This window comes from Poecilia reticulata, linkage group LG2, assembly GCF_000633615.1.
Source record: "Poecilia reticulata strain Guanapo linkage group LG2, Guppy_female_1.0+MT, whole genome shotgun sequence".
Lineage (NCBI taxonomy): Eukaryota > Metazoa > Chordata > Actinopteri > Cyprinodontiformes > Poeciliidae > Poecilia > Poecilia reticulata.
Genome location: NC_024332.1, coordinates 24769076 through 24796212, shown reverse-complemented (window position 1 = coordinate 24796212; position 27137 = coordinate 24769076). Strand labels below are relative to the sequence as shown.

General features: G+C 39.2%; 2 protein-coding genes across 2 annotated transcripts in view; one reads left to right on the top strand and one right to left on the bottom strand.

Annotated features, from left to right (window-relative positions):
• LOC103456846 (leucine-rich repeat and calponin homology domain-containing protein 1-like) overlaps positions 1–13098 on the bottom strand; it is a 33996-nt gene extending 20898 nt beyond the window's left edge. Inside the window, exon 1 of the mRNA XM_008396662.2 lies at positions 12700–13098. Within this exon, the coding sequence (XP_008394884.1) occupies positions 12700–12925 (226 nt within the window). The 5' untranslated portion in view covers positions 12926–13098. The remainder of the gene's footprint in view (positions 1–12699) is intronic.
• A 4786-nt stretch (positions 13099–17884) lies between these two features.
• Positions 17885–27072, top strand: LOC103456855 (uncharacterized). Its single transcript, XM_008396674.1, has 5 exons — positions 17885–17965; positions 21443–21554; positions 21795–22173; positions 25625–25890; positions 26924–27072. Exons 2-5 carry the CDS (start codon positions 21443–21445, stop codon positions 27070–27072), a joined length of 906 nt encoding a protein of 301 aa, XP_008394896.1. The 5' UTR covers positions 17885–17965.
• Positions 27073–27137: the final 65 nt, after the last annotated feature.

The following is a 27137-nucleotide window of genomic DNA, read 5'->3' as shown; positions in this document are numbered from 1 at the left end:
GTGTGCGTGTGTGGCGTGTGTGCGTGTGTGCGTGTGTGTTTTGGCGGGGAATCTGGCCTACTTTGGTGGGATTGGAGACAGTCTGTGTTTATTTATTAAAGAGGATGCAGCATCTATGAGGGCACACTTCTACATTTTGGAATTTCGTCCCGTTTTAGAGTTTTGTCACAAATGTAGACTACTAAACACATCAACATGTTTTCTTTTTTTTCCCTTTTTCATTTCATGACCCACTGTCTCTTTAAATCCCTAGAAAGATCTGTCTGCATGCACCAAGGAAGAGCTGCAACAGGAAAACCACAACATTCCAACAGTCCCCGTGTTGCACTGAATCATGGAGAAAGTGAAATAAAGTGCTGATTTGTTTTCCCAGTAAAAGTAATCCTGTAAGTTTAACCAGATGAGTGAGAAGTCTATGGTTGTTACACCTGAGGGTCTAATCTCTGTCCAATTGGGGGCCTAAATTGAGTCATTTCTTACATTTTCGCTTTCACACTGCACTGTGTCAAACAAAACCAAACACTTTAAGAAACCTGCTCCACCGTACCAAGAACCACTGAAGGAAACAACACGACAACCTCGGAATAACTTCCTTCTTCACAAACTGTGAGCAAAAATAAAGTGCCGTCAGATTTTAGCAGTGATATGATTTCTCTTTTGTCACTGGCAAAAGATCACAAGCCATTTCTCCCGCTAGCCCAAGACATGCACGTTTATTTAGTTTGTATTTACCCATAATGCCTTGCACTGTAGTCCACTTCCATCAACTTGGAATTCCGATATGTGTTCGAACCGTGTCAGATAAGAAATTTGGCTGAGCGATAAAACTGACCCAGTACTTAACACGGCAAACAATAATACTGTTGTTTTCAGACCATTTTCAAGTAATATATTGATGCTGGCATAATCTACAGGATCCTGTGCTAGGTGTGAACTGTGGCTCAGTCTTTATATCTGTGGGTTATCTCCAATAATGCAACCATACATGTTAAAGAAGTCTGATGTGTGCTTGGTTCATCAGTATTTCTGCTCCACAGAGCAAATGGAGAGAGATCGGCTGGTCTTTCCACAGAGCAAGAACTAATTTAAGCCCAAACACAAAAGATTTGACTTCACCACATCACTGCCATAATGACACACACTAACATAGGCCGAATACGAAAGCCAAGATCCGCTGATGGAAAAGTTCCAAACATGTAATGTTGCGCATGACATCATTGTCACGGTGTGAACGTGTGAAGCCTGAAGGCTAAAGCTGCTATCAGATATGGAGTTGTTGAGTATCCCATCCAAGTGAACACTGAGGTATTTATACTCCTCAACCATCTCCACTTCTCCTGTGATTGAAACGGTGTCTGACGTAACCGTGTTTCTTTGGAAATTCACAATAATCTCCTTTGTTTTGCCACAAAGCGCTCCACCAGCTCCCTGTGCTCGATACAGAGTCAAGACCGCCGTAGACTGAGGCAAGCATGAAAAACACAGCAGGGCCAAATTTTTCTGCACTAACTGCAGATTCAAAAACGTTACTATATTTCTAAAAGCACACACATTTCCACAAAATACTAAAACTCCATCTTGTTTTTTTTTTTCAAAGCCAATATCATGTGAACTGGGTTTGTTGTTACACCCAAGCGTAATTTGCATAAAATCAAAGCTATTAGGAGATTTAATAATGGGGGCCAAAAATGTCTAATTGAAGGCACTCAAGGGTCACAAAATGTACTTTTTTTCCTTAAAAAAAAAACTACAAAACTTTTATTAGTAGTCCAATCTCTGTAGAAAAAGTCTAATTTCTGTAAAAAAAAAAAAAAAAAGTGATATAAAAACTATGATTTTGCAACAAACAAGTGTTTTGTGTGTTTATCCAGCTAAAAAAAAGAAGAAAAAAAAACCCATCAACCATATCCTTAATTTTTTGGGTTGATCATCTCTACAGATTTTTTTTTTTTACAACTATAGCATGATATTGCTTAACCTTTATTTTGCCAAGTTTAATTAATGGGCTTACCAAAGTTGGCTTTCTAGTAAATATCACTGGATGTTTGTGGTCCTACATATTATTAAAGTAAAAGCAAAAGCTGATAACATGTTAATGCTCTTTCTATTTCAAGAAGACTTTAATTTACAACATTTTTGAAAGGCGTCTCCTTCTTATTGTGTATCTGCATCAAGTGTGAGTGGCAAAAACATATTTTGCATGTGCAATTCAGGACCACACTTTGAGCACCTCAGCTTTAAGACATCAACCCAGCGAGTTGAATTCAAACACTAGTTCAAGCCATGTGTTTTTTGAGTTTTTGGTGTGAAACTGTGGCTTTCAAATCACAGCCATCCAAGTCTGAGTGCTCTTATTTAAGTTCATAAATAAGAGCACTCTGCCTGTTAGTTTTTTAAAACATGTTTCACCTCACATAAAAATAACTCCTCTAGGTCTAACTGGAGAAATATCCTCTCGTGGGAAAGTCAGAACATGAATAGTTTAGTACCTCCCAGGCCCTAAGGATAACATTACTCCTGCAGACAACGATTACCACTGTGACTAAACATGGCATGCTAAATATACAATTTAGCTAAAGCAGCATAGCTGCAGCTAAATTTAAAAGCAGACTAGCATAGCGGCTCTTTCAGTTCCCATCGTCGATGTGCATAAATGATGAGGTTGACGTGATCCCGATGCCGGACCTGCTCGGTGAAAGGCATGTTTGGTTGGCCTGAGCTGCAGATCTTTGGTGTGTCTGACAGGAAGACATCTGAGCTGTAGACTCCTGAAAACAATGAGATGGGGAGCGGCCATTTCCTGTCACTTGACAGGGGGAGTGGGCCAGAATCTTGGCCTTCACCTCATTTTTTTTCTACTCATCTGTGATAAATAGGACAAGGGCATATTTATGACGCTCCAAATCACCATGAGTGTCATTAGGGTTGATCCAAGATAAACATTCTCAGTTTTAATCAAATTCCTTCTGTAATTTTGACTGGAAAGACGAATCATAAAGATAGGAAAAACACTTTCTGCCAACCGACAAAAAAATTTTCCATCTTCACTTGCTGTAATGTTTTAGACGGGTTCGGCACTTTAGTCTGTTTGGTCCGACAGGACTTCTCAGGTTTCGTCTCTTCTTCGTCCAGATGAGATCACATCAGTCTGGTGTTCTCTGTAGCTGTTCTCTCCTCTGAGGGAAAGCCATTACCCGCTCCATTAGCCGCTCCTTCAGCGGCTTCATTCGCTATGCATGAGCCGCCGACCCTCCCCCCCTTACAGACCCTAGGAGCACAAATCCATAGGAGGAGGTTTAAGATGATGATGAAATCAACAAGGACCACTACAGATCATCATCAAGAGGTCACAGGTCAAGGTCAGGCAACACGTCCCAACTCACACGGCATGCCAACGGAAAAGCTCCAGCAGTCAGTATTTTATTACCTACTATAAATTGTACTCACAAGCAGAACAAAGCAGTTGGGTTACTGCGCAGCTACARGGCTGGTGAAACGAAGTCTAAACGCCTAGTAGCTTTGGCTCTACATTGTCTTACATTTTAAAAATCTGCACTCTCAAAATTTACCCCGCCAATATCCAATGAAATGGAGTTTCTTTTAAAACATAATCAATGAAACATTAATCAACATTCCGATGTGTAATGATGGCACTTGACAAAATCTGGCGATTCAATTGTTATACAAAGTTCTATGACTTTGTATTTTTGTGGTTTTACAATGTAAAGAAACAACTGCCTTACAAATAAACTTGATTGATTGATTAATCAATTGATTGATTTTGGCCCTACAAATATCATTTTAATCTCCGATGACTACAAAAAAATTTATACAAACTTTGTTTTGTGCACCTAATTCTTAGAAATTATAGAGGTTGGCGACTTGGAAAATCAACAGCTCAAATCCAACCTTACACGTTCCAAATGAGGGTCTAACCTTTTCACCGGCGCTGTACGAGGATGTGAGTTACCAAGGGTGCTCGTTTCCGTGCCAGCTGTCATTACATTCAGGTGTGGCGGGAACTGTGAAGCGGATAGCCTCTCCTCTATCCAACGCATTCCTTAAACTCCACCGCTTCCTGTGTCCGCGCACGTCTATGTGCAGGGAAAAGGAAGGGAAGGAAGGGAAGGAAGAGCGGTGTGGCAGAAGAAGTGAGGGTGGTGAACTCATGGGAGGATTATCCGCCTCAGGCGCACATTGGGCGTCTGTCCATACAGATGAAAAACACACAGTGTTGACATCATCTTACTGCTTCTGTCCAACACCACTAACTGCTGGCCGTAAGTTTATGATGCCGTATGACTGAGTGAACTAAAAAGGATCAGAATGCTACTGAATCACTTCTGTCACTGGATTGTTACCAGTGAGCACTGTTATCAGTTCCACTTTTTTATTTCGTCTCACCCTTCAGAATCTTTAACATGCTTCCAACCAGCGAAGATTCATCTTTAAATACCTTTTCCTAATAGGGTAGTTGAAATAATCAATGTCCAGATGTAAAGGATACTAAAAAATAAAAATAAACAGAACTCAAATATACTCAAAACATTTTTGTCTCTTTTTTGAATGCATTCTCAGTGGATCAGACCGTCATCTACATAGTAAGATATTTTTGTATGAGCCACACACACTCAAAATAGCAGTGATGCACCAATAAATGGGCCTCGATTTCCTTCATTTTGGGTAATCAACAATCCACCGATCTTCCCCACCTCTTCAAAGGTCTACAAATCAGTCACCGCCCCATTTTGCTCTGCCAGGAGAGATGCACCCATCTGCTGGTATGTCGTTAACAATAGTCATCCCACTGTTGCCAACTTAGCAACTTTGTCATAAAAAAAAAATCGGTATTGGCAAGTCAGACACCAATCAGCCAGACAACTGGTGCACCCCTAAAAGCAAGCGTTTTTACAGTAGAATAATCCTTCATTTGTTCCTCAGTGGGGTAATTTCTGTGCATCAGCATGACAAATGGTACTACACATATAAACACAATACACTATGGAGGTATGAAAAGACCAGAAAATCTTTAACTGGACTCGAGAATCTTCCAAGTGTTTCAGGTGCCTGTGAACTCTACCGAGCCGTCCCATAGACAGACAAAACAGATACGGCCTCTACCAACACATACACACACTGTAATGAGAATGTGTCCAGTGAAAAACTGCCAAACACTGCAGAAATGTGTATTGTATTGTCTGGGGCTGAGAATGTGGTGGGAAACAGACTGCCAGCTGTACTAATGGGAACACACACACACGCACACACACACACACACACACACACATATGCGCTCACATGGTCTCCAAAAGGACACAAAAACAAACACACTGTAACACTGTAAATAACTACTGACTGCTCAGAGGAACTGACAGTAATAACCGTACATATGACTGAACAGCAGGCGACCCTGTTAACTGAAAATCATCTGGTAGTTTCTGTTTCCATTCCTCTGCAGCAGCTCTGGAAAGAAACAATTTGAAGGTGAAGTGGATGTTAAGTGGATTTCAGAGAAACAACTGGTTGAACACGGCATCTGCAAACTAGTCTGCTGAATTTGTGAAATCTGGTGAGAAATGCAGAGATGACTGTAATCTTTGGCGAAACAAACAGCCGATCTGAGCTCACCGCCTCCCAAGAGGAATGTAAAACGAGTCAAACTGAGCTCCAGGGAACCTGCGGCAGCTGATTTGTTAGAATGAATAATTGCTCTGAAGTCTAGATTGTTTTCAGCTCTGGGCTTTGTGTGTTCCCAAAAATATTAAAAGTGTAAGGATGTTTAGCAGAAAAAGACAACACGACTCAAACTAATTCATAAAGTAGTGCATTCCTGAAGATGATTATCTGGCAGACTGAATCATTGGACTTCCCCAGTACTACCCTGTTTACAGGATAACCTGAGCAGCTTGGCAGTTGCTCCTGCGCTGATACCACCACATGTGGGAGCTGACTGACCGGTCGGGCAGCTTTTGGGAATCACCTCCTTACACCTTTCTGTTCCTGGACACCACAGATACCATCTAGATCAAGAGTTTCTGGCAACTCCAAAAACTCAGGGCCTTCAGACTGCCTGCCCACTAGCACTTCTTCAGTAAACTGGATTTACATCTGCTAATGGCATGATACTACATGTGCATCCTCACCAGTCCTGTTTGGTTAGTTTTATTCAAACTCTAGTTTGTTTGTCTAGAGCAGGGGTGGGAAATCCTGGTCCTGGAGGGCTGGTGTCCTGCAACTCTTAAGACGTCTCCCTGGTCCAACACACTTGAATCCAACAGCTGAATCACCTCCTCAGTGCAGTCATGTTCTCCAGAGTCCTGCTAACGACCTCATTATTTGACTCAGGTGTGTTGAAGTAGAGACACACCTAAATGTTGCAGGAGACCGGCCCTCGAGGCCTGGAGTTGCCCACCCCTGGTCTAGAGGGTCTGGTTCATTTGGGGAAGTGTGAATGTAATTCAACTCTGATGCAGACCACAATATAGATCTCTGGTCCCTCTAAAAGTCCGTGTCTCAGTTTAGTTGAAGTGAACTCTGAAGTAGTTTGAATGTCAATGCTAAGTGGACTGGAGATCGCTCCAAAAGCAGAAAGCGGACCATCACAAGGGGAATTCTGGGTAAATACAAGCTAAACAAATGCAAGAGTCGAGCGCTGGCTTGACAAACGCATCATGGTCTTTTACCAACAACAAAAGCGAACTCCTATAGCCGCTAAAATCTGACGCCACTCCATTTTTGTTTCCGGTTTGTGAAAAAGGAAGTTGTGCTCAGTGTCTTCTTCTGAGGTTTTTGTGTTATTTCCTTCGGTGATTCTTGGTGCAGCACCTCCACAGATGAGGAGGTGAACAGGTTTTTCAAAGGATTTTATTTGTTTGACATAGTGCAGTGTGAAAGTGAACCACAGCAGCTCCGCATCTGAACTAAATCCACCGGAGTATCAGGTGGGAAAAAGGCCCAGTGTTCCCAAGCCCAACCCATTTCGTGACATAAACAACAGGCAATTTGAGGTTTTCGTGGTGTCAAAAACTGGTTTTCTGAAGAGGTTTAGGTTCCAAATATAGTCGGGCGTTATGGTTGGGAGCAGAGCGTCCGCTTTCTAAGTACAAGTAATGCTCCTCCAACAGATATGAAGGGATTTCCATGTTTTCTCCATCTCAAGACTTCAATTTTTCATGATGAAAATCCAGTGCATTTAGGGCAAGGCAGCAAGTCTTTCTGCACACTCTGAACCCTCYGAAGGCTCAGCATCCAACACTGCTGAAAGAACCACTTAGACAAGGAATTWCACTTTGTCAAGCTGTACACTATGAAAATCACATCTGAAAATGTCTCTTTAATTAATGTTGTCAAGATTTTTTTACAGCTGTAGACTAATGTTTTGCAGTAGTTGCACTGTGTGTTTATCTTTTTTCTTAGGTGCACTAGCAGAAAAACAAGGTGCAACCAAATTTGACAGACATCACATTTAATGTTGCAGTTTCACAGGTTCACTTTTTTATAAACCACTGTCCATTAAAACTGTATTGACTTGTAAATGATTAACAGCCTACTAAACATATAGTTCTTTATTTCAACTGTACAAGACGGGTAGCTTACTGAAAAAGTGTTTAAAGTAATTTAATGAGTCAAATTTTGTTTTTACAGATTTTTTWAACCTTTCTTTGAATAGTAGTTTTGACAGGAAACAGGTGAGCAGTGCATCCATGTCAGCATGTAATGTATTTTATGTATTTTATTTTATGAATTCTAAATGCATCAGAACCAGAGAGCCGTTTATAAGTGGTTCCTTTATAGCACTTATAAAGTGAAGGCAGACATTGGGCTGAGTGCGAGCAGGAGAAGGAGAGTGATTTTTGTTTGTTCTCATAGATATATGAGCTCACATCAGTCTCAGGTTGGAGGCACAAATATAACTACAGAAATATCATCAGTGTAATAYGAAGCAACCAGACGGGACGTTTAATTTATGAGCAAAACTGTAGGAAATATAAGGATGTTTGACCATCTGACTAGGAAAGAGTTTGACGCCCATGACTGTACAGAAGCTGAGAGGTTGATGCCCGACTACCAGAGTGCTGGAAAAACCTTTTGGAGCTCAAGTTGAAGAAAAGGTTTCCAATCTTTCTTTTCATTTTCTATCCTAAGTCTTGCTTCATGTGTGTCTGTCGTTGAACCACAAGGAGACTTTCAGTTTTGGACTTAACTTTWAAACTTTTTCTCAAATGAACTCTTTTTTTTTTTCGTTGCACTATTGAAAAAATAGGTCACATTCAGGACCAAATTGGTAATTCTTTGATGTTTTTTCCTTAAAAATAATAAAAAAAATAATAATCAAAGAATTACTCAAAATACACACGGTGGGCGAGTGGACGAGTAATGCGATGTGCGGCATACTCAAATATGACGCATGTCTAAAATGCATTTTAAAATAGATTTTTGAGCATTCTGAATCGATTCAGTGTCCCATGATCAGGAATTTCAATTCTTTATAGAATTACGTTTTTTCTGCACCTCTAGCATCAGCCAATGTCAGTCATGTTTTTAAAACATGAGCTGATATTAAAAACGGTAACTGTGTAAATAGGTAAAGTACAACATTTTACCCTTTAACCCGATTTTTACCCATTTACCCATATCGGTTATTGATAACCGATATGGGTAAATGGCTGTAACAGCAATACTGGATAATGASACCAAGTTTACATATGGTGCATTCCTAATAATTATAATTTATATAAAGAAATAGGCCAAACAGCAGCTAAAGAAAGAGGTTATATCTCCTCCTTTTTTCTACAGTTCATATTTTCACACTTCCTTTCAGTTTTGACCACCTAGCCACCAAACAAAGCTTGATTTAGCTAATCAGAAGGACTCAGTGGGAGGAACGTTTAAAGTTGCCAGCTCTACTTCGTGTTTCCAGACAAGCCGAGRCTTGTGTTGCTGCTGACAGTTGCATGCATGTGCTGCATCTTCTTCTCTGCACACTAAAGTTGAACTCTATGCATGCAGGTCTGCGAGTACGAGCCCCCTCCAACCCACGTGTGCGCAGGTCACGGTGACTCACTCTGCTCTTTCTCTGCTAATTTTGTTTCATCGGCGGGTGTGTGGGGTGAGAGAAGGGGGGTTGGTCTCAGTTACCATGTGATCAGAGAGATTTTCACTCGTTTTTCTCAGGCCTCGCTTCAAGTCGCATACCTTTTCTTTCCTGTTTAGGTGTGAGTTACACCAAGCATGCGAGTATCTGCGCCCTGGAGGCTGCAGAAGTYTGCTTGGCGACACGTTTCCCTGCTCAGCTTTCCCATCGGTTTGTGAGGAATGAGGCATCACAAGATGCTGGACGACGGCTTGRGGGGGGAGGGATCCGGATCAGGCCTCGCTGCAGGGAAGCTTCCTGCAAGCAAATCTTAGCACTTAGGTCAGTAATTACAGAGCGGTCTGATCCGGATTTAAGACTCCGTAATTAAAAWACCCCCCAAAAAACAATGCATTCTTTGCTGCAGCTGAAAACAAGCAAATATCAGATGAAATTTTGCTGTACAAAGGCGACACGTTCTGCTTTGGCTAAAAAATTCTAAGTCTCCGTCCTGTTTCTGTTATTAGGCCGTGTTGGTCTTACGTAAGCTGCGCTTCATTTCAAAGCGCTGAGATAAAGTCAGAGCAGCTCCACAGCTGATGACGGCGCGGTCTGCGCAGCTCTGAGGGGAGCGGAGCGCATCCAGGGGAGGAGAGGAATTTCATTTTGTTTTGCTTCTCGGAAAAGCAACATCTGTTTTTAAATTCAACTAGAATGTTTTTGTTTTTTTTAAAATAAATTCCTGTGAGGAGTTTTTGACCAGGATTGCAACAAATCTGCATTATGGGACATGCGGGAAACGTTGAAGCAGCTAAGATTTTTAAAGAGCAATGTTGTGACTGAGCTGTTGCAGGTTTTTTTCTTCCCCCATTCTTTACAGGCTCTGCTTCGCAGAAAAGGAATGAGGAAGCACGACCTGCTTCGTTAAGTTAGTCTTGAGAAAAGTTATTTCTGCTTGCTAGTTACTAGACGAAGCTAAATTCAGTAAAAAAATAAAATAAAATTACGGATGCTGAAGGCAGTGTAGGGAGGATCTCCTGTAGCAGTCTGTATCACAGCATTATCTGCAGAAGCCTCTAAGTCGAGATACGTAATTTTCTTAATTTTATGAAAAATTCTTCTTTGCACATTAATCCCACCTCGCTCGCCTGTCACAATCACAAATTCCGCTGTCCCAGAAATTATTGCGCTTAAACGATAATATTGTTGTTTTCAGACCATTTTCAAGTCATATGAGGGTAAAGGTATAATAATTCAGTATCGGATTCTCAACATTCAATAAACTTTAAATTCTATTGAATGTTTAACACTGAATCTGGGAGATATTTTAAACATCCAAAATAAATACATAAAAACAAAAACAACAAATAAAATGAATTGTGGAGTGTCTGTAATTAAATGTCCTTCACTTTAAAAAATGGTTTAGCACCAGACTGAAGACTTTTGTCATCCAGTTTTCAGAAGAAACAGAAAAAAGATGAACAATAAACTATGCGAATGGATACGATTGAATTYGTTTTCATTTATCATGCGATCAATTCATTTATTGCTTATTGCGACAGGACAACCAACACATAAGATCGGGTGACATGAACCTAAAGTTTTATTGCAACATGTTGTTGTACTATTGCAAAATGCTAAAAGTGATAACTATTTATTACTCCTGTTTTCTGGTAACAGTCTGGTTATGACTGTGTGTCATACCAATTATAGCCCCACTAACACGAATACTGCTCCAGGAAAACATTCCCATTTGCAATACTTTACTTTAGTCACGTAAAAAAAGCCTGATTTGTGACACTAAACTGCACACAGTAACTGCACGTAATCATATCTTTAAATTTATTGAAATATTTTAATATTCTCATTGAAATTAATTGTACAAGTTTAAAAATGTCAACACAGACGATTTGGGGGGATTTAAACAACATTAACTGGAATTTATCATGACAACAGACTGAAAGTCATATAGTAAATGTGTCACGATAAATGATATAAATGCCCAGTCCTACCAACACAGTGAGTGCCCTTTGACCCCAAAGATCACACCAGAAACCCCTCAAAGCTGTTCCAATGCGAAACAAAAAACATTAATCATCAAGTGATACATTTAAAAATAAACTGCAAGTATCATTCAATGTTGGTGAAGTAGCCCTCAATTGCAAATGGGTTGGTGACCCGTGTTCTATCTCACCGCCGTGACCCCAAGTTTTTCTCAGCTGGAAGAAAAACCCTTTTGGGGAGGAGGATGTGGAGGGGCTTGAGATTAGTGTCTCAATGGCGCTAAACACGTGGAATRGCTTAGAACAATGCATAGAACAATGCAAATTCATGTGTTGGAACGGCCTAGTCAAAGTCCAGAACTAAATCCAGTTACGAATCTGTGGCGAGATGCAAACGGAAGTTTTGCGTAAAATCTGAGTTATTTTGCAAAATAGGACGGACAAAATTGTCACTCCCTTAAAGTGATGAGAAAAATAACATGGATGAGTTCAAAAAGGTGTGAATATCTTTTACAAGGCTAAATATGTAGAGATGCAGGAATCCGATATTAATATCCGTATYGGAGGAAAATTCTAGAATAGACATTGGTGACAATGTGCCCAGTGGTTTAAAGATCTTTAAAAGATCTGCTTTAAAGATCAACAGATCTTTAAACCATTTGCTTTGAAACAAATGGTTTTGCTTTGAAACCATTTGTTTCAAACCATTTGAAACAAAAGGTTTGCTAAACTGCAACAAACCATTTAAAAGGTTTGTTGCAGTTTACTTTTTACACTTTTGACCAAAGTAGTCAACCTATTGTTTTAGTCAGTTTGCTTATTTTTGTTTTACGTTGGATGTTGGACCAAGCTTGTGAWGCAATGGGTGGATTTAACTGTGCTTTTCTGGTCCAGAGTTATCAAACAAATGTGTAATTCATTACATGAAGATCTGTTGAAAAAAAGAAATGTTTTAGTTTAGATCCGATTTCTACATCAGATCGGTATCAGTCGATACACCTCAGATATCGATATTGGAAGTGAAAAAAGTGGATCGGTGCATCCCTACGTATGCGTAGATCTGAATATGGAGCTGGAGATACATTTTCAGGATCAACGGGAGCAGCTTTGCAGAAAAGATGCAACTAATATATTTTTGGAAGAACTGCTTGATACACATAAACTTGTGCACATGAAGCAGCTGTTTTCAGAACAATGTGACGCTGTGTGGGTCCCTGATGCCTCCTGTGCCTGTTTACAACTGGACATGGACAAAAAAAAAAAAAAAAAAGGAAGGAAGKGGKGGGGATTTCCACTCAAGGCCCACTGTTAGCAACCAGTGCCCACTTCCACTGCTGWTTAGCATAAACMTTCTGCAGGACCTTCAGTCGTTTCCCCACGAGGTCATTAATTACGAGGCTTAAATCGGCGWGTTCACTCATTGCACAACTGCAAAAGTAGCCAAAACACACACGCCTTCCCTSTCTCCTTGCAGCTTCAGGTGTAAACATGTCTGGGTTCATTATGAATAACGGAAACGTCACCGCAGGAAGTAAACAGTGTATCCCAACGCTGCAGTCCTGCTACTAGTGGCATCTCTCAGGACCCTTCAATTCAGAAATTGCAACCCGGAGAGCACCGTACCTGCCTCCACCGTATCGCTCAGGTCGTGGTTGGCGGCGGTCCGGGGAAACTCCTTCAGCTTGCGGCAGCTGAGGTTCAGCACACCGCTGGCCGCCGCCTCCTCCAGCGCGCGCTCCAAGCCCCGGTTGGGAGGCAGGTTCGCGCAGCCGACGTGAGGCTGGTTAGACGGAGGAGATCCGAGCTGGGCGAGGGGAGGGCGAGCCGAGTCCGGTCCCAACGTCGCCATAATTTTCCGCTTCTCCGCCACGCGTGCGTCCGGTTATATCCAGGTGGGAAGCGCGGATTCAGCGGGACACCGACTTCCCCAAAGCCTGCCGTGCCGTGCCCTGTCGCGCGGTGAGATTCCCAACAAACGGCGCCGCGTCTTCCTCTCAGTGTGCCCGTTACGTCAAGTTTTGCGGATATGAGAAGAGAGCGACGTCCGGCGCTGACCTTCAAAATAAAACTCTGCTGTCACGCTGTGTATTTGTGGCCAGTAGTTCTAAAACGTGCAGTTTCAAAAATGTAGAAACAAGATATTTGACAATGTTGTCGATGTTTTGCTGGCACGTAAAGTGGTTTTTTTCATACAAGTTCAGCACTACGTTAGAGGACTGACATTTTTCCTAATTTTGACAAGTTCTGGTATTCCTCCTCCTGTACCTGTTAAAGGTGCAAAAACGTCAGACTAAATATTTATTTACTCACACAATAGGATCTATTTTGAAGACAAACTACTTTTAGGTTTAAATTGGATTTATATTGATTTACTCATTGCGGCTGCGCAGTTGACCTTTCATCGCCTCAAAAGAAGGACAATTAAAGCTTCAAATGTAGTTACTTGGTAAACAGCGACCTCTGCTGGTCAAAAAAGTATTAAGCTCTTCGGACAGCTACCAACAATATGATAGAAAAAATAAATGAAAATTAAAATATACAAAATAAGTGTGGTGTGTTATCTCAAAACTACCACAACCAATAATGATAATATTATTGCCATAACAATAATAATAACAATACAAAGTAAATGTGTAYAATAAAAAAATAAGTACTACAAAATGTAATTACTCAATAATACAAATTAATTAATATTTAACTTGGAACAAAACGTTCTAAAACTTGACCAAAAACAGTGCTATAAATCTCAACAAAAAGGAGTACAACACTGAGTAAATGACCTAAACAAAACTGTGTTTTTYCTGTTTCAGTAATAACGATTATTAATCCATGAAGAGTTTTAGCTCAATTACTAAAAGCCATGTATTACCAAGAATACTTGGAAAAATGTTGACTCTAAGCGTCTTTTTTTTAGCTCCAGATTTACCAGATTCATTTTTGTAAGATTTAGCTTACAATATTGCAAGTGGCCAAAATAACCATGTAAGTGGAAAACTTGAATTTTCAACTCTTTTTAAATTTTTATCTTATTTTAATTTAACACGGACAGTACCTCTGAGATTCCAAATTTTACTTTTGAGAGACTTCTCGCCAAGACAAAAGTGCCATGTTAAAAATAAAGAGGATAATAAAAGTTTATGGAWACGGTAGACAATGATTAAACCATTTGGCTGTAAGTTTGGAGGAGTCAAAGTGAAACTTTGAAACTTATTAACATAGGACCAGCTGTCATGAATACAATAGGTTTTGATGAGAGGGATATTTATTCAACTCTAATATATTGTGATCATTCAGTGTCAGTCACTATGTGTTAAAAAGCTGAAGATAACCAGATCTTTAAATTAAGTCACATCCAACTTAACAGTGATCCAGGTCCAAAAACGTTACATTAACTGTTGTGATCAGGGCCAACTATTAGCAAAACAGGCCAATATCACTGTATGTCTGTGCCATATTTATTCAAGCATTAAAGAGAATTTTCACAAACATATTGTAATGTGCAATCTATGTAAGGTTGGATGGTATAAAAACCACCAGAAATACAAATAACCTTGTTAGTATGTCAGTGTTCTCTKTTCTTAAGTACATGGCAGCCATATTGGATTTGGAGGTTGGGGTTGGTGAGAAACCTTGCATTTTTAAAGTCCAAATCCCAACTTGATGCAGGATTACGGTTCATTTTTCTGACATGAAACTTAAAAGCACCAGTTTACAGAACAACAACCTTGCTATTTGGTTATAGGTTTGTTCGCCTGCTACTAAAGTTTACAAAGATAATTGACATATTAACGATTCAATAGAAATTGTTGTCTTTTGCCAAGCTAACTACTTTTGTCTTTTTTCGATTGTGGCAGCATGTTTATCATACGATAAAAGGCGAAAGAGGGATGACGAATTAGCCACGCTATATGCTAACCCGTTTAGCTTAGCTGAGCRATAGTGACTAGCTGTAGCCCATTGAGCTTACAGATAAATGTAGCTTTTAAATTATATGTATATTTTTAAATGGTTTCAAGTTTTTGTACCAATAGCTATAAAAAACTTTTTTGTACTGACTTCCCTGAGCATATTTCAGTTTCTACTCCCTGCGTTAGCATTAATGTTTGCCTTTGTGCCACTAATACCTTCCTCCTGCCTCAGTGAATAGGCAGTAGTCTTTGTTCAAAGCAGGTTATTACACTGGTAGTTTTAACCCTAAGGTTCTAAACCACATTTATAGCTCTGATAACTTTTTAAATTGATCAGATAAAACCCACATTGAATCTCCAAATTCTCTTGAATTCCTGTTTTGTTTTTTTTGTTGTTTTTTTTACTGTAATGGCTTTGATGTAGCAAACTCAAAACCGTGATGTCATGGGAACGAAATATTATGCATAAAAAAAAGGAGTAAATCACTCTCCAACAAGGTGTTATTCACTTTCTTATCTYCCGTTTTATCAGAAATATGACAAACTGTGAGAGATGGTGTGRGAGAGTTGAGTGTAGGCGTCAAACTGCTGAAAGGCAAAAATCTCTTTTACATTTCCATCTCCTCAGAGGCATAATTAAAAATAATAATAATCTGACTAAAATAGTAACATTTTCAGATGGACCTAAAAGTGTAGAAGCAGGTGAAGAGCATTTCTATTTAAAAAATGGAACTGGTTTGTGGGTAAAAAGCCTTTATTTACCTCTAACCAGTGTGCATGCTAGTGGTGTGTCTGTGTGTGTGTGAGAGAGGATTAGAGCTGAGTCAGCTGATTCCATGACAAGCGTGGGTCAGCATGTTGCCACTGCTGATCACTGAGTTCTCCACCACCACGTTTGTATTTGTACAGCTGTGAGGACGTTCACTGACATTATGCACTGCACAATAACTCTGATGTTGACCTGCTTTTCATTCCAGATAAAACTGAATTTTCCAAACAAAGAAATAAAACGTAAAGTTAAGCAACAGTCTTACGCTGTTGGACATTAATGGAAACTTTCTTAAAGTTAAAAATAAATGTTTAAAAACTGCAACACACAACAAAGCCTGACGTCCGCAGACATTTTCTGTAAGATTTTTATTTCAAAGTGTGGAGATCTGTCATTTYTGGTTTGATTTATTTATTTCAAACGGGTTTTTCAAAACAAGAAAACAAGCAATCAGTAGGACAGAGGACACATGTGCATACGTAACCAAGATCAAAAGCTCACCGCTACTTTTCTGTTTGAAAAGGAGTAGGAAGAAGTGAACGCTTATCTAATCCTACTCCTCATTTCTACTTAATAAACTATATTACTCACAAATGCAATAATGATCAAAAATTTGTAATTAAAATCATGTCATAATATTCATGTGTCTGTTCAATGTACAGGGCTAAAGAACCAACAAATACATTTTACTACATAGACAAAATGGTCACAAAGTAACTCTCGTCAGCCAAGAAAATCTATGGATATTAATAACAGTAATAATGACAATTGTAAATAACAACAGCATCAGAATAATTACCAACTTCTAACCAATGTGCACATATAAAGTCTTCTTAATTTGTGTTACGTAACAGTAAAGTGTAAAATAACAGAGAGAGGGAGAGAAAACTAATAATAAATATAGTAAGATCACAATAATAAGCTACTAATAGTAGTAACAGAAAAAAGGAAGGAAAAAACTCAYATTTGAGTGCAAAGTGAGTATCTTAGCTTTGTATGTATTAATGATTGGACATTGTTTTAGTTCCATATTCGGTTTGTTCCATTTTTGACTCCAGCTGCAGTGAAACAGAATATTTTCATTTGCTTTCCGTTTCATAAAACATTTCCTGAAAATGTTTAGGTAACAGATCATAACAAATTTTTCCAAAACTAAGGAAATAATGATAGTCTTGCATATTGCCATTGTTTTTCTTAAAATATCCCCAAGAACATTTTCTTACACCTACAATTTCTGAGAATGACTAAAAACAATATCTAGGACTTTAAAGAGTTMTTCTCTTATATGTTGACCTCCATCTTGTGAACACCTCCTCAAACTATTTTCCAAAACAATCGGCGATTGATTTGGATTTTCCCTTATTACTGATCATTTCTCACTTCCCAAAACCGTCCTGACTTTGCGGGGAACATTTTTATCTTGTCGTCTTCTCCTTTTATAAAAATGTCTGAATTTCCTTTACAACGTATGACCTCATTATTCTTAAMAATTTACAGTAAGTGTGTAGGATTTACTAAGCATCTTCACAAATTCACACCATTGTCTCCATGGAAACCCTCTGTGGGATCTACCAGTGCACACTTCCTCTCAGAGAAATTGAATCTGAATTGTTCCTACTTTAAATTTTTTTTTATTTTTTACATGTGATCAAAATGCAGATCAAAAACCATCGATGCTTTACATAAACAGAGCTTCCTCTTTCAGAAGCAGCAGCTGACAGCAGATGAGGCTGCCTGGCCCGCAGAGCCCACTGAGTACTGAGGAGCTCCATGACTAMCATTTCTGCTGAACAAAGACTGTCACTTGATCTGAAGTATTAAAAAAAAATACAAAAGTAAAACCCTGTCTTGATTTCAYAGAGGCTGTTTCCTGTCATATTAACAGATTTACATTCAAGATGAGTCAGATAAGGTCATCTTAAATGGGTCATTTTTTGCTAATCAGCTCAAGTACCTGCTGGAATATTTGTAGTCGGTGTCATTACCCCAGYAGAAAGCGGAGTGGAAGGCTTTCTGGCCTCTGTGCTGTCAGGGAAGACATTACTAAGTGTTCAACCACAGAAGGCACACAAGCAGTGTTGAATACAGGAAGTGCTAATCAACCGTCTGCCTTCCTTTCAGCAGCTTTTGGTGGATAAGCAGCGCCGCGGGTTTGTCTCGCTGGACCCTGACAGGGTTTCTTCACAGCCAGACATCAGGAGTCCACGACACGGTGAGTAATCCGGGGACGCGTTGTGTGCTGGGCAGCAGCTGCCCTCTGCTGGGATGGACGTCGTTTTTTTTTTTTTTTTTTTYYCYYCMWTTTTTTKTTTTTAAACAGAAAAAGTAACGTTTTAAAGATGTTATCATTCACAATCGCAGTTGACTTCTGAAGTCGTACAGGAAGCTGTGAAGTGCGGCTTCTGCTACTGAAAACAGGCTCTATGTCAAATCTGTCAAACGGTGAAGCCCTGATCTACCAAAGAGAGCTTAGATTTTCTCTACATTCTGTTGTTTGTCTTAAAGCAAGAAATTTCACCAATGAAGTTTCATATTTCTCAAAGTTTTAAAGCTTAAAACGCCAAGTCAGCATTCTGTGCAAGAAAGTCAACAACATGCTGAATTGGATCCATTGTTTCCTTCCAGAACCCCTTTAATTCTTCGCAGCTTAGATTCAACAATTTGAAGAAAACATTCCTAAGAGTTGCTTGGTCTACATTGACATGACAGCATCACGCAGCTGCTACAGTTTTATTGGCTACACGTTCATGATGTGGGTCCTCCATTGCAACGCATCCCAAAGCAGTTCAGCTGGACTGAGATCTGGTGACTTTGGAAGACAGTGGAGTACAGAGAACCCATTATCGTGTTCTAGAAACCAGTACGAGATGATCTGAAGTTTGGCTTAGTGCGTCATCCCAGCCTTCAGGAGATGGGTACAATGTGGTCATAAAGCGAGAGTGTTGGTCAGCAGGAATACTTAGGCAGTCTGACCGGTTCAGTTGGTACTAATGATCCTAAAGTGTGCCGAAAAATATTCCCCACTACTTTACACCACCAAGAACAACAACTCTAACCGCTGAGACATGGCAGGATGGATTCGTTCCTTCACATTGTTCACACCTAATTCTGTCTCTAATGTCTGAATATTGCAACAGGAATTGCCCTTAGTAGCTATGTTGCCTTTCTATCCACACAAACCAGACTTCCCACTCTTTCTCTGACCTCTGACATCAACAAAGGATTTCCATCCATACAACCACCACTCAGTGGGTATCTCTTCTTTTTCGGTACTGTTCTCAGAAAGTGAGCCACATATGTGGCTTGAAAAAGAAAATAAAACTGTTTATCTGTGAGTAGAGAGTTGTAGTTAGACTGACTCAAAAACATTACCAGGGCCATGTCAAGGTTGCATGGGGCCTGATGCAGAATTTTATCGTGGGCTTTTGTTCCAGGTAAAAACATCAGATTGAGTGGAATCTGGAAGACGGAGGCCAAGTTTAATTAGCTGAGCTCAAAAAGCGCTCATGCATTGGGAGGCACAAACTGAAGTTTGCTCTTTCTGAGCAAGGAGGGACTAAACTACCTAACTCAGTTGTTTAAAATAAATAAATATATATAGTAGCGTGGTGTTATGGTCGTTAAGTGTTTGAAGTTGATCAGCCTTCCTCCCATTCACATTCACTTCCTGTAGAAAGGGCAACAAGCTTCATGAAGAGGAGAAACAGACAAACTACATCTGTATGAATGCTGAATCTGCTGGTAAGCTTAGTTTCTAAATGATCACAAATGATAACAAATAGTTGCATAAAACTACAGTAAACATCAGTGCTTCCTTTCTTTAAGTTGCTCTTTTTACTGCCGTAAAAATTCAGTTTCAAACAAAGAGGATAAAGTCGGTTACAGAAATAGACCAATGTACAAATGTTTTTAGTTTTACAGTACATGCAACAATTACAGGTAATAATTTCTATTTAATTTAGTTCAGTTTTAACTTCACAGCACCTTAACAAGACAAATGTTACTCAAAACACTTAGATTTGATAGATGGGGTCAGTCTGTTATTACTGATATCTATAGTTTAAGTGGTTCTAAAATACTTTATAATATAAAGCAACAAACGGAGCTCAACAAACAACTTTAAGTTATAAAGATGAAACTTTTAAAACATATTTTAAAGCAGCTCTGTTTGCTCTTGGTGTGCTCCTGACGGTTGAAGTGAAAGAAAACATCATGGTAAGGTCTGAGGAGTTGGGTGAGACCAACAGGAAGAAGATTGTACCAGCTTATGAATGTGGTGGAAAAAAAAAACTAGAGAAGTCTCAAAACGATTGGAAATCAGCAGTTTCACTGAAACCAGTCTACAACATGTCCAGATCTGGGCGTTCAAGTGAGTTTACCCCCAGAGCAGACTACAAGATGGTAAAAGAAGTCTCCAACACAGGATTCTGTGAAATGTTAATGCATGTGTGGGCAATCAGAAAGCAGCTGAGCAAGAATAGCTTTCACTGAAGGTGAGCAAAACGGAAACTTCAGCTCATCAAGGAAGACATGAAGGCCAGAAAGACACCGGAGAGAACTTAGGAAAAAAACATTTCAAAACTATTCCATTAGGACAGATGAGAATGTAATTATCTGGATGCCAGAGGAGATGTTGGCTATAAGCAGCAATTCAGGAAGAGAACCTCCTACCAAAAGGGAATCTACAAAAATATTACCCTGAGACATAAAAATGACTCAAAACATCCCAGTTAATCCACCAAGGACTGGAACAGATTTATGCTTTGAGTCTGTAACTCGTTGAGATTCTGTGGGGTGACTTGAAATGAGGTGAACGAGTAAGAAACCCCTCAGACGTCTCACAAGAAGAAGTGAGGAGTGAGGCAAGCTTTCTTCAGGCTGGCGATTTATAAATGGCTGCAAGTAGCGACTCATTGAAGTTATTTCAAACGGAGGCCAAAATAAAGGCGAGCTGCGTGGGTTTGTGGCGTTCAGTTTCGTCAGTAACCACAACATCCGTCTGATGAGTTAAACAAGATTCATGTTGGTGTTTGTAACTAAATCATTTTCTTTCCCAGAGATGAATAATAATAAAAAAAGAAGTTCCCTTGTTTGTCACATGAACAGATCAATCTAAACTTCCAATTAGTCTTCAAAAACCGAACAGAATTTTTTTAATGTGACAACTTCAAACACGAGCTCAAAAAAAGACCAGCTCCTGTTCACAAGTGAGATGTTAAACAGCATCAGCTGTACGTAATCCACACGTTGACTTGCCACAGAGCAAGTCACTGCTGATGTCCATGTCTGTTGCTAAATGACAGAAAGTGATCTGTTGCTCCATTCAGGGAGTTCCGGTAGTAGATTTATGAAGGCTAAATTGCATTCAAATCTCCCGTGGCAGCTACGACCGCCATAAAAATTGAAGTTGACATCAATATTGCAACCTTTAGACTTGGGACTCAGAGTGTTCTGAGACCAAAGGGTGTTTGTTGTGCTACCGACAAACAGCTGCTGCTGCCATGCCCATAAATCTCCCGGCAAACAGGAAGCAAGAAGTAGGAACGTTTTTACACCGACAGTGGAGGATTTCATGCTTCTGAGGCGGTGGGGGCATTTATTAGTGATGGCTGTTGTAACGTAAGAGTTTCTAAAGGAAGCTTGCAGCAAAGCTGCTGTGATTAGGAAACTCTCTCTGTCCTCCACACAGATGGGAAGCTGCGACGGCTTGTCTTCGTCTCCAAACAGAGGTGGGTACGTCAGCTGGAGCGTGGACTCTGGAGAGTCCAGGCAACCTCCAACCGGACCTCCACCAGGAGCAGGTGAGCGTCCACACACTCTTAAGACAAAGTCATAGAGGTTGAAAGGTTGCTTAAGGATTCATTTGGCAACACTCACTCTAAACTCAGACTTCCTGGAGCAGACTGAAACTTAAATAACAGTAGAGTGCAAGGATTAGCATTTTTATTTGAAGTCTTTAGAAAAAAAAAATTGCTTAAGTTTTTTTGTTTTGCTCCAGTTTGAAAGTAAAGGTTGTCCTTTTTGTCTCTGCTTCCTGTTAGGAGAAACAGAGGCTTTTTCTAACCAGAGCCAGGAGCCGACCCATTCAGGTTGCGTCCCATCTCTGATTCGGTCAACACAAGAACCCAGTGGAGAAGAAGGAACAAACACGGCGTTCGACCTTCCGTACCCACGTAAACAACTCACAAGGAGGAAATGCACCAAAATCTCCAAAAACTGCAGACAAATCCCAGGGAACAGCAAGTTCAGAGACCACGATGGGAGCTCCAAACTGCCACGAGACGCTGTGGCAAACAAGGAGGAACCTTCTCATTCCCAGGATGAAAACATTCCCCTACACAGGAGCAGTCCAGTCATCTCCAGGCGCAGCAAACCTGTCTCCTGGCAGGAAAAGGCAACCAGTCCGTCTAATTTATTAAGGTACCGTACCAACTTCTGACCAAACACATGAAGCAATGCCAATTTTAGAAGACTCACATTTCCTTAGGCATCTCCTAAGACAATATAAGAACAGCATTAAAACATTTTCAAGTTATTCCTTCTGTGACAAGACTATGAAACAAAATTTTACCTAAATTTGAAAGCAAAAACAAAATGATTACAGAGTACAGCATCAGTTATACAGAAGATGGTCTCTATGGGTTTTCCTAGAGATTTTAGATACTAAACCCAGTGTGTTATGTAGCTCTGAGACATTAAAAATGCCGCCCACATTCTCAAAAACATTAGGAACTTTGCATTTGACCTTCCTGCTACCTGCTGAAAGATTTGCTCTCTCCGTCTCTGTGAATCTCTATAAATGAAGAGGAGAATAAACTTGGGTAAAAATAAGCTACAATAAGACCAAATCATAAGCTCATAACTATAACCAAAAAAACTAACCATAGCTAATAAGAAGCCATTCTCAGAAAGTCAAGGTAGTTAAGACCAGATGGCCAGCCAGTTCTCATTTTTATTTAGGTCAAACAAATCTATTAAAAATCTGACATTTTTAATCTATATCTCCTATTTACCCAAATCAAAGACATTGACAGACATGCTTGTTTAGCCTATTTGCTAACCCTAACAGCTTCTTGACATCATTTAGACATKTATTGTTGTCTTAATGTCAAATGTTTCACCTTTCATTCACATCTTAAGTTATTTTGGTGAAATTACATTTTTTCAACACTTAACCAAATGTAGCGTAGCCAGGTGAGTTTTACAAATATGCTAAAGGTTAAACTAAATTATTATTTTAGACCTGGACATCTGTTTTGTAAGTGAAAACTAATAAATTTTTATTAGTTATTTTTATTTATATTAAAACAAATAAGCAGAGAACAGCTGAACGGGCAAAGGCAAAAGTTACTGGGATTAACTGGAGCTAGCTTAGCTGGTCACAGCTAAGCTAGCTATGACAAGCTATTTCCATAGCTATTTCCAGCTATTGTCATAGATATGAATCAGTATATCAAATTCCTAGAAACCAACAAAATAARTAGGCTATTAAGGGTAACTTCCACATGTTATTTGTGTAAATCTTTATACAAATTACAGATCTATAATCCTAGAAAGCTATCTTCATTGTGTTAACTTTTATAGTTAAAGGTGGACCCTCTGTTTTCTAGTTGTATGATGACCAAAATGACGAGTCAAAAATCTATCTCAAGAAAAACAGTTGTATTGCAAAACAAACAAATCAAATTATAGCTTCCAAAGAAATGTAATTTCCATGCGTATATTTATAGATAACATGGTTGACTGTGGTTTGTGACACAAATACATTTGTATTTTTAAAAAATAAAAAGTTTGTCCCTTTGTCTGAAAAAGACAGCATCTATGCTCAACTGTCGCTACGTTAGTTTACGTGTGTGGTAGCAGTTCAGTTTTTCCTTCCATGAAGTGGCCAGACTTTCCCTGGAAAAACACTGGCTCTGGACTAAAGGCTTYGGATTAATCGGCAGTCCTGAAAGTCTTTGTCTCCCCACAGTTAGTCAAGAAACAGGAACCGGGATAACAAACGAACGAGGTCGATGTTATTCTACAGTATTTGAGAGGAGGAAGAGAGACTTTCATGTTCTGCTGAAACKCCACCTGTGAAATGATCTGCAACGTAACCTTTAAACTTGCTGATCTTAGTTTCAGACAACATAGGCTACACAATATACGATTTCTCATACCGACAACTTCATATTTCTTTTTGGTGAAACATTTTCTCAAACATTTTCTAGTTTTTATCTTCTTTTAAATAATCTGTTATTTTGCAGAACAACGTAAAGTACYCAAATCACCAGCTCATCCGGTAWCCTGATGTAGCTGAAGTTCTAAACAGGACTTTTCCAAAAATGGTTAAAGGGTCATGTTAGAATCAACACAAACTCTGTGTGCATCACTTAGAAACAGTTCTTGTTTTATCTCTGACTTCAGATTACATGCTAAAGGTGAAAAATGCTCAATTATTGTCAATTAGTGCATGGATAAAAATCTCTCTCTTGGGTCATAAAGGATTTTGATGCCATCTTGATAACCTAAAAATGTTAAAGGTCTATCAGGGCAAGTAAATCTTTCACATAGTTCAAGTTCATTTGGTTATTTCTCACAAGCACACATTGGTACATGTAGGCTCATTTACACACACAATGATAAATTACAGTGTCAGACAGAATATGACTCATGAGTTTGACACCTCGRATCTATAACTAAYGTTATAGATCCGATGTTTGTTGGCTTGGTTACCACAAGCCAACAAACAATTTGAAATGTTATTATTAACACCTTTCAAGTCAACAAAACATATTTTTAACATACTTCCCTTATTTTTGAAGCACGTCAAATGCAACTTTTCTAACTTACTGTTGTCCCTAGCTGCGGTTCAATGATAGATGGTTATCATTGCACCGCAGCTTTATTTCTGATCACCACTTAAAAATAAACACAGCTAACATTATTAGATTTCAATCGATTCGGTTCTGATGGAGCGTCTGACTAAAGAAGCTGTTGTGAAGCAGTCTCATAAAGAGGATGATCAGGGCAAATTGCTGCAAACACTGAAGTACATAAACTTCCTCAAGAAGTACAGCATGTTCCATCGCTTCTTTTATTTATCTCGCCCCAAGAATCACATGTTTTTGGCTTTTACTTTATCTTTTGTGAAGATATTCTGAGTCAAGCTTCAGTCGCTAAACAGTTGGGTAAATCCCCCGAACGGCAAAGCAAGTGRAAAACTTCTAAAACTTGAGTACTACAGGTGGTATTCAGAAAAGTAGCTGTATGTTTCTCATGTGAAGATAGAAAAAATGTGGCAGGACACAAAGCTTAGAGTTCAGAAATCGCCTAAAACTGCAACAAGAAACGAAAGACAGAAGACAATTATTAGTTGGATCCAATCTAAAACTAAAATACGCAAAAACAGAGCTGAAGATGTATCACTTATGTGTGTTTTTACTGTCAAACAGAATCAAGTTTTTTTGTTCYTCATATGAAAACCTACATTCAGCAAAGACTACATGGTGGGACAGTTGTTGACTTGCATGGTCCATGTGTTGCTGTGCTATGGTAATGCTAGCAYGCCTCCTTTTTAGTTCTGATATGATTTTATGATCATTTCACCTACAAGATATCGTGTATCTCTACATCAGTGAACAGTAATAAGCGATGCAGCATCTGYTATCTCTGGSTACTCCAACTTCCTCCCCCAGAACAAGAATATACATGCTAGCTTGATTGGGCTCCCTTTAGGTAGAAATGTATGTATGTATAGCTGTTTTGTTCACTGAGTTTCTTAATGTAATACCTAATTCAGTTACTACAAAAACCTGCATTCAGGACATTTGTACTCTGTCACATTCTTATAATAATTCTAATTTGACTTAAAATGTGCTCCTCCTAGCATGGACTCTTCCCCTCCTTCCCCCGGTTCATGTGACCTTACCGGTAGTCTGACGTCTACTGGTAAGGAGGACGTGGAGCGCCGGCTGACTTCCTGTCACCAACCGTTCAAAACCACGGTGGAGGATAAGAAGCMGCGTGTTTCTCTATCGYCAAGCCCGATCAGCATCCTGAGCAGCCAGGACCGATCCAGCAGACGCCCTCAGCAACCTGAGAAGGATCAAAGGGGGAGGAGCCTAAACAGCTGGAGTACCCCCAACAGGACAGGTACCACAGGATTAAGCCTGTCGCAGTGAGCAATAAATCAGTTCATCATGTGATAAAATAAAACGTAATTGATCGTTTCTATTTATGTGATTGTTAGTCTTTCTTGTGTGTCTTCTTCTGCCAAAGACTGGATGACCAAAGGTTTCAGTCTGATGATTTGGTCTCAACTAGCCTGTTTGATGAAGGACATTTATGTTGACAGAGACTTCAGTATTCATTATATGTGTTGTTTTGGTTGTATTTTGGATATTTAAAACGTMTTCCACTTCCACAGTTAAATGTATGTTAGAAATTAAATTCAAATTCAAAAACTTCTTTGTTGATCCCAAAGTCTTAACTTAAGCTTAAGTATTGAATAACTTCAATATTATCGCTTATCGCGATAACTTCTGGGACAATTTATCGTCCAGCAAAACTTATYATGAGAGGTTTGCATGTTATTTACCTTTTTTTTATTTTTAGTCTCATACGTATTGAGTTAAAGTTTAACTTGTGTACACAAACATTATAACTGCAAGAAAAGGTGTGTATTAACAATGAAAATATTTAACTATTAGTGTAATAGTGAAACATAAAAACATTTCCATTCAGATGATAGCAAAATAGGCTTTTAATGCATCAKTTATCAGTTATAATACATTTCTTTTTATAATAAATTTTAATTAATCATTGTCAMAATGAATTTAAATTAATGATATTTGGGGGGGAAAAAACTGTTTTTATTGTCGAGATTCTTAAGTTTAATCATTTTTTCCCACTGTCTGTTCATGCGATTGGTGTCCTACAGAAGCATTTCACCAATGAGATACTTTTTGCTATGTTTGACGTTGTTACGTAATAAAAAGTTCTTATTGTGATAATTATACCACAAAATATTGTGCTAAAAAGTTAAGCCCATATTACCCACCCCTTATACATCTAAAAAATAAATGTAGCTTAAAAAAACCTGAGACATTTTAGTGATTAACATGAGAACTCATTAATATTAATGACAGTGCTGAACTTTAACGTGTGTTTGTCTGCTTTGCATCAGGTCACTCATCCTCAACGCATCACAGCAAAGACAGAAGCTGCTCTGAACTCCTGGATTTACCTGCAGACATCTTTAGGACCAGCTGTGAGCTGGAAAAGGTCTGCTATTTTGATTTCACTGCTTTTACGATCATTTATGTAGATTTGTAGCACTTTAAAACCTAATACACTCTGAAAATACCAACATTTTCTTTAGAAACATGTCTTCACCACTG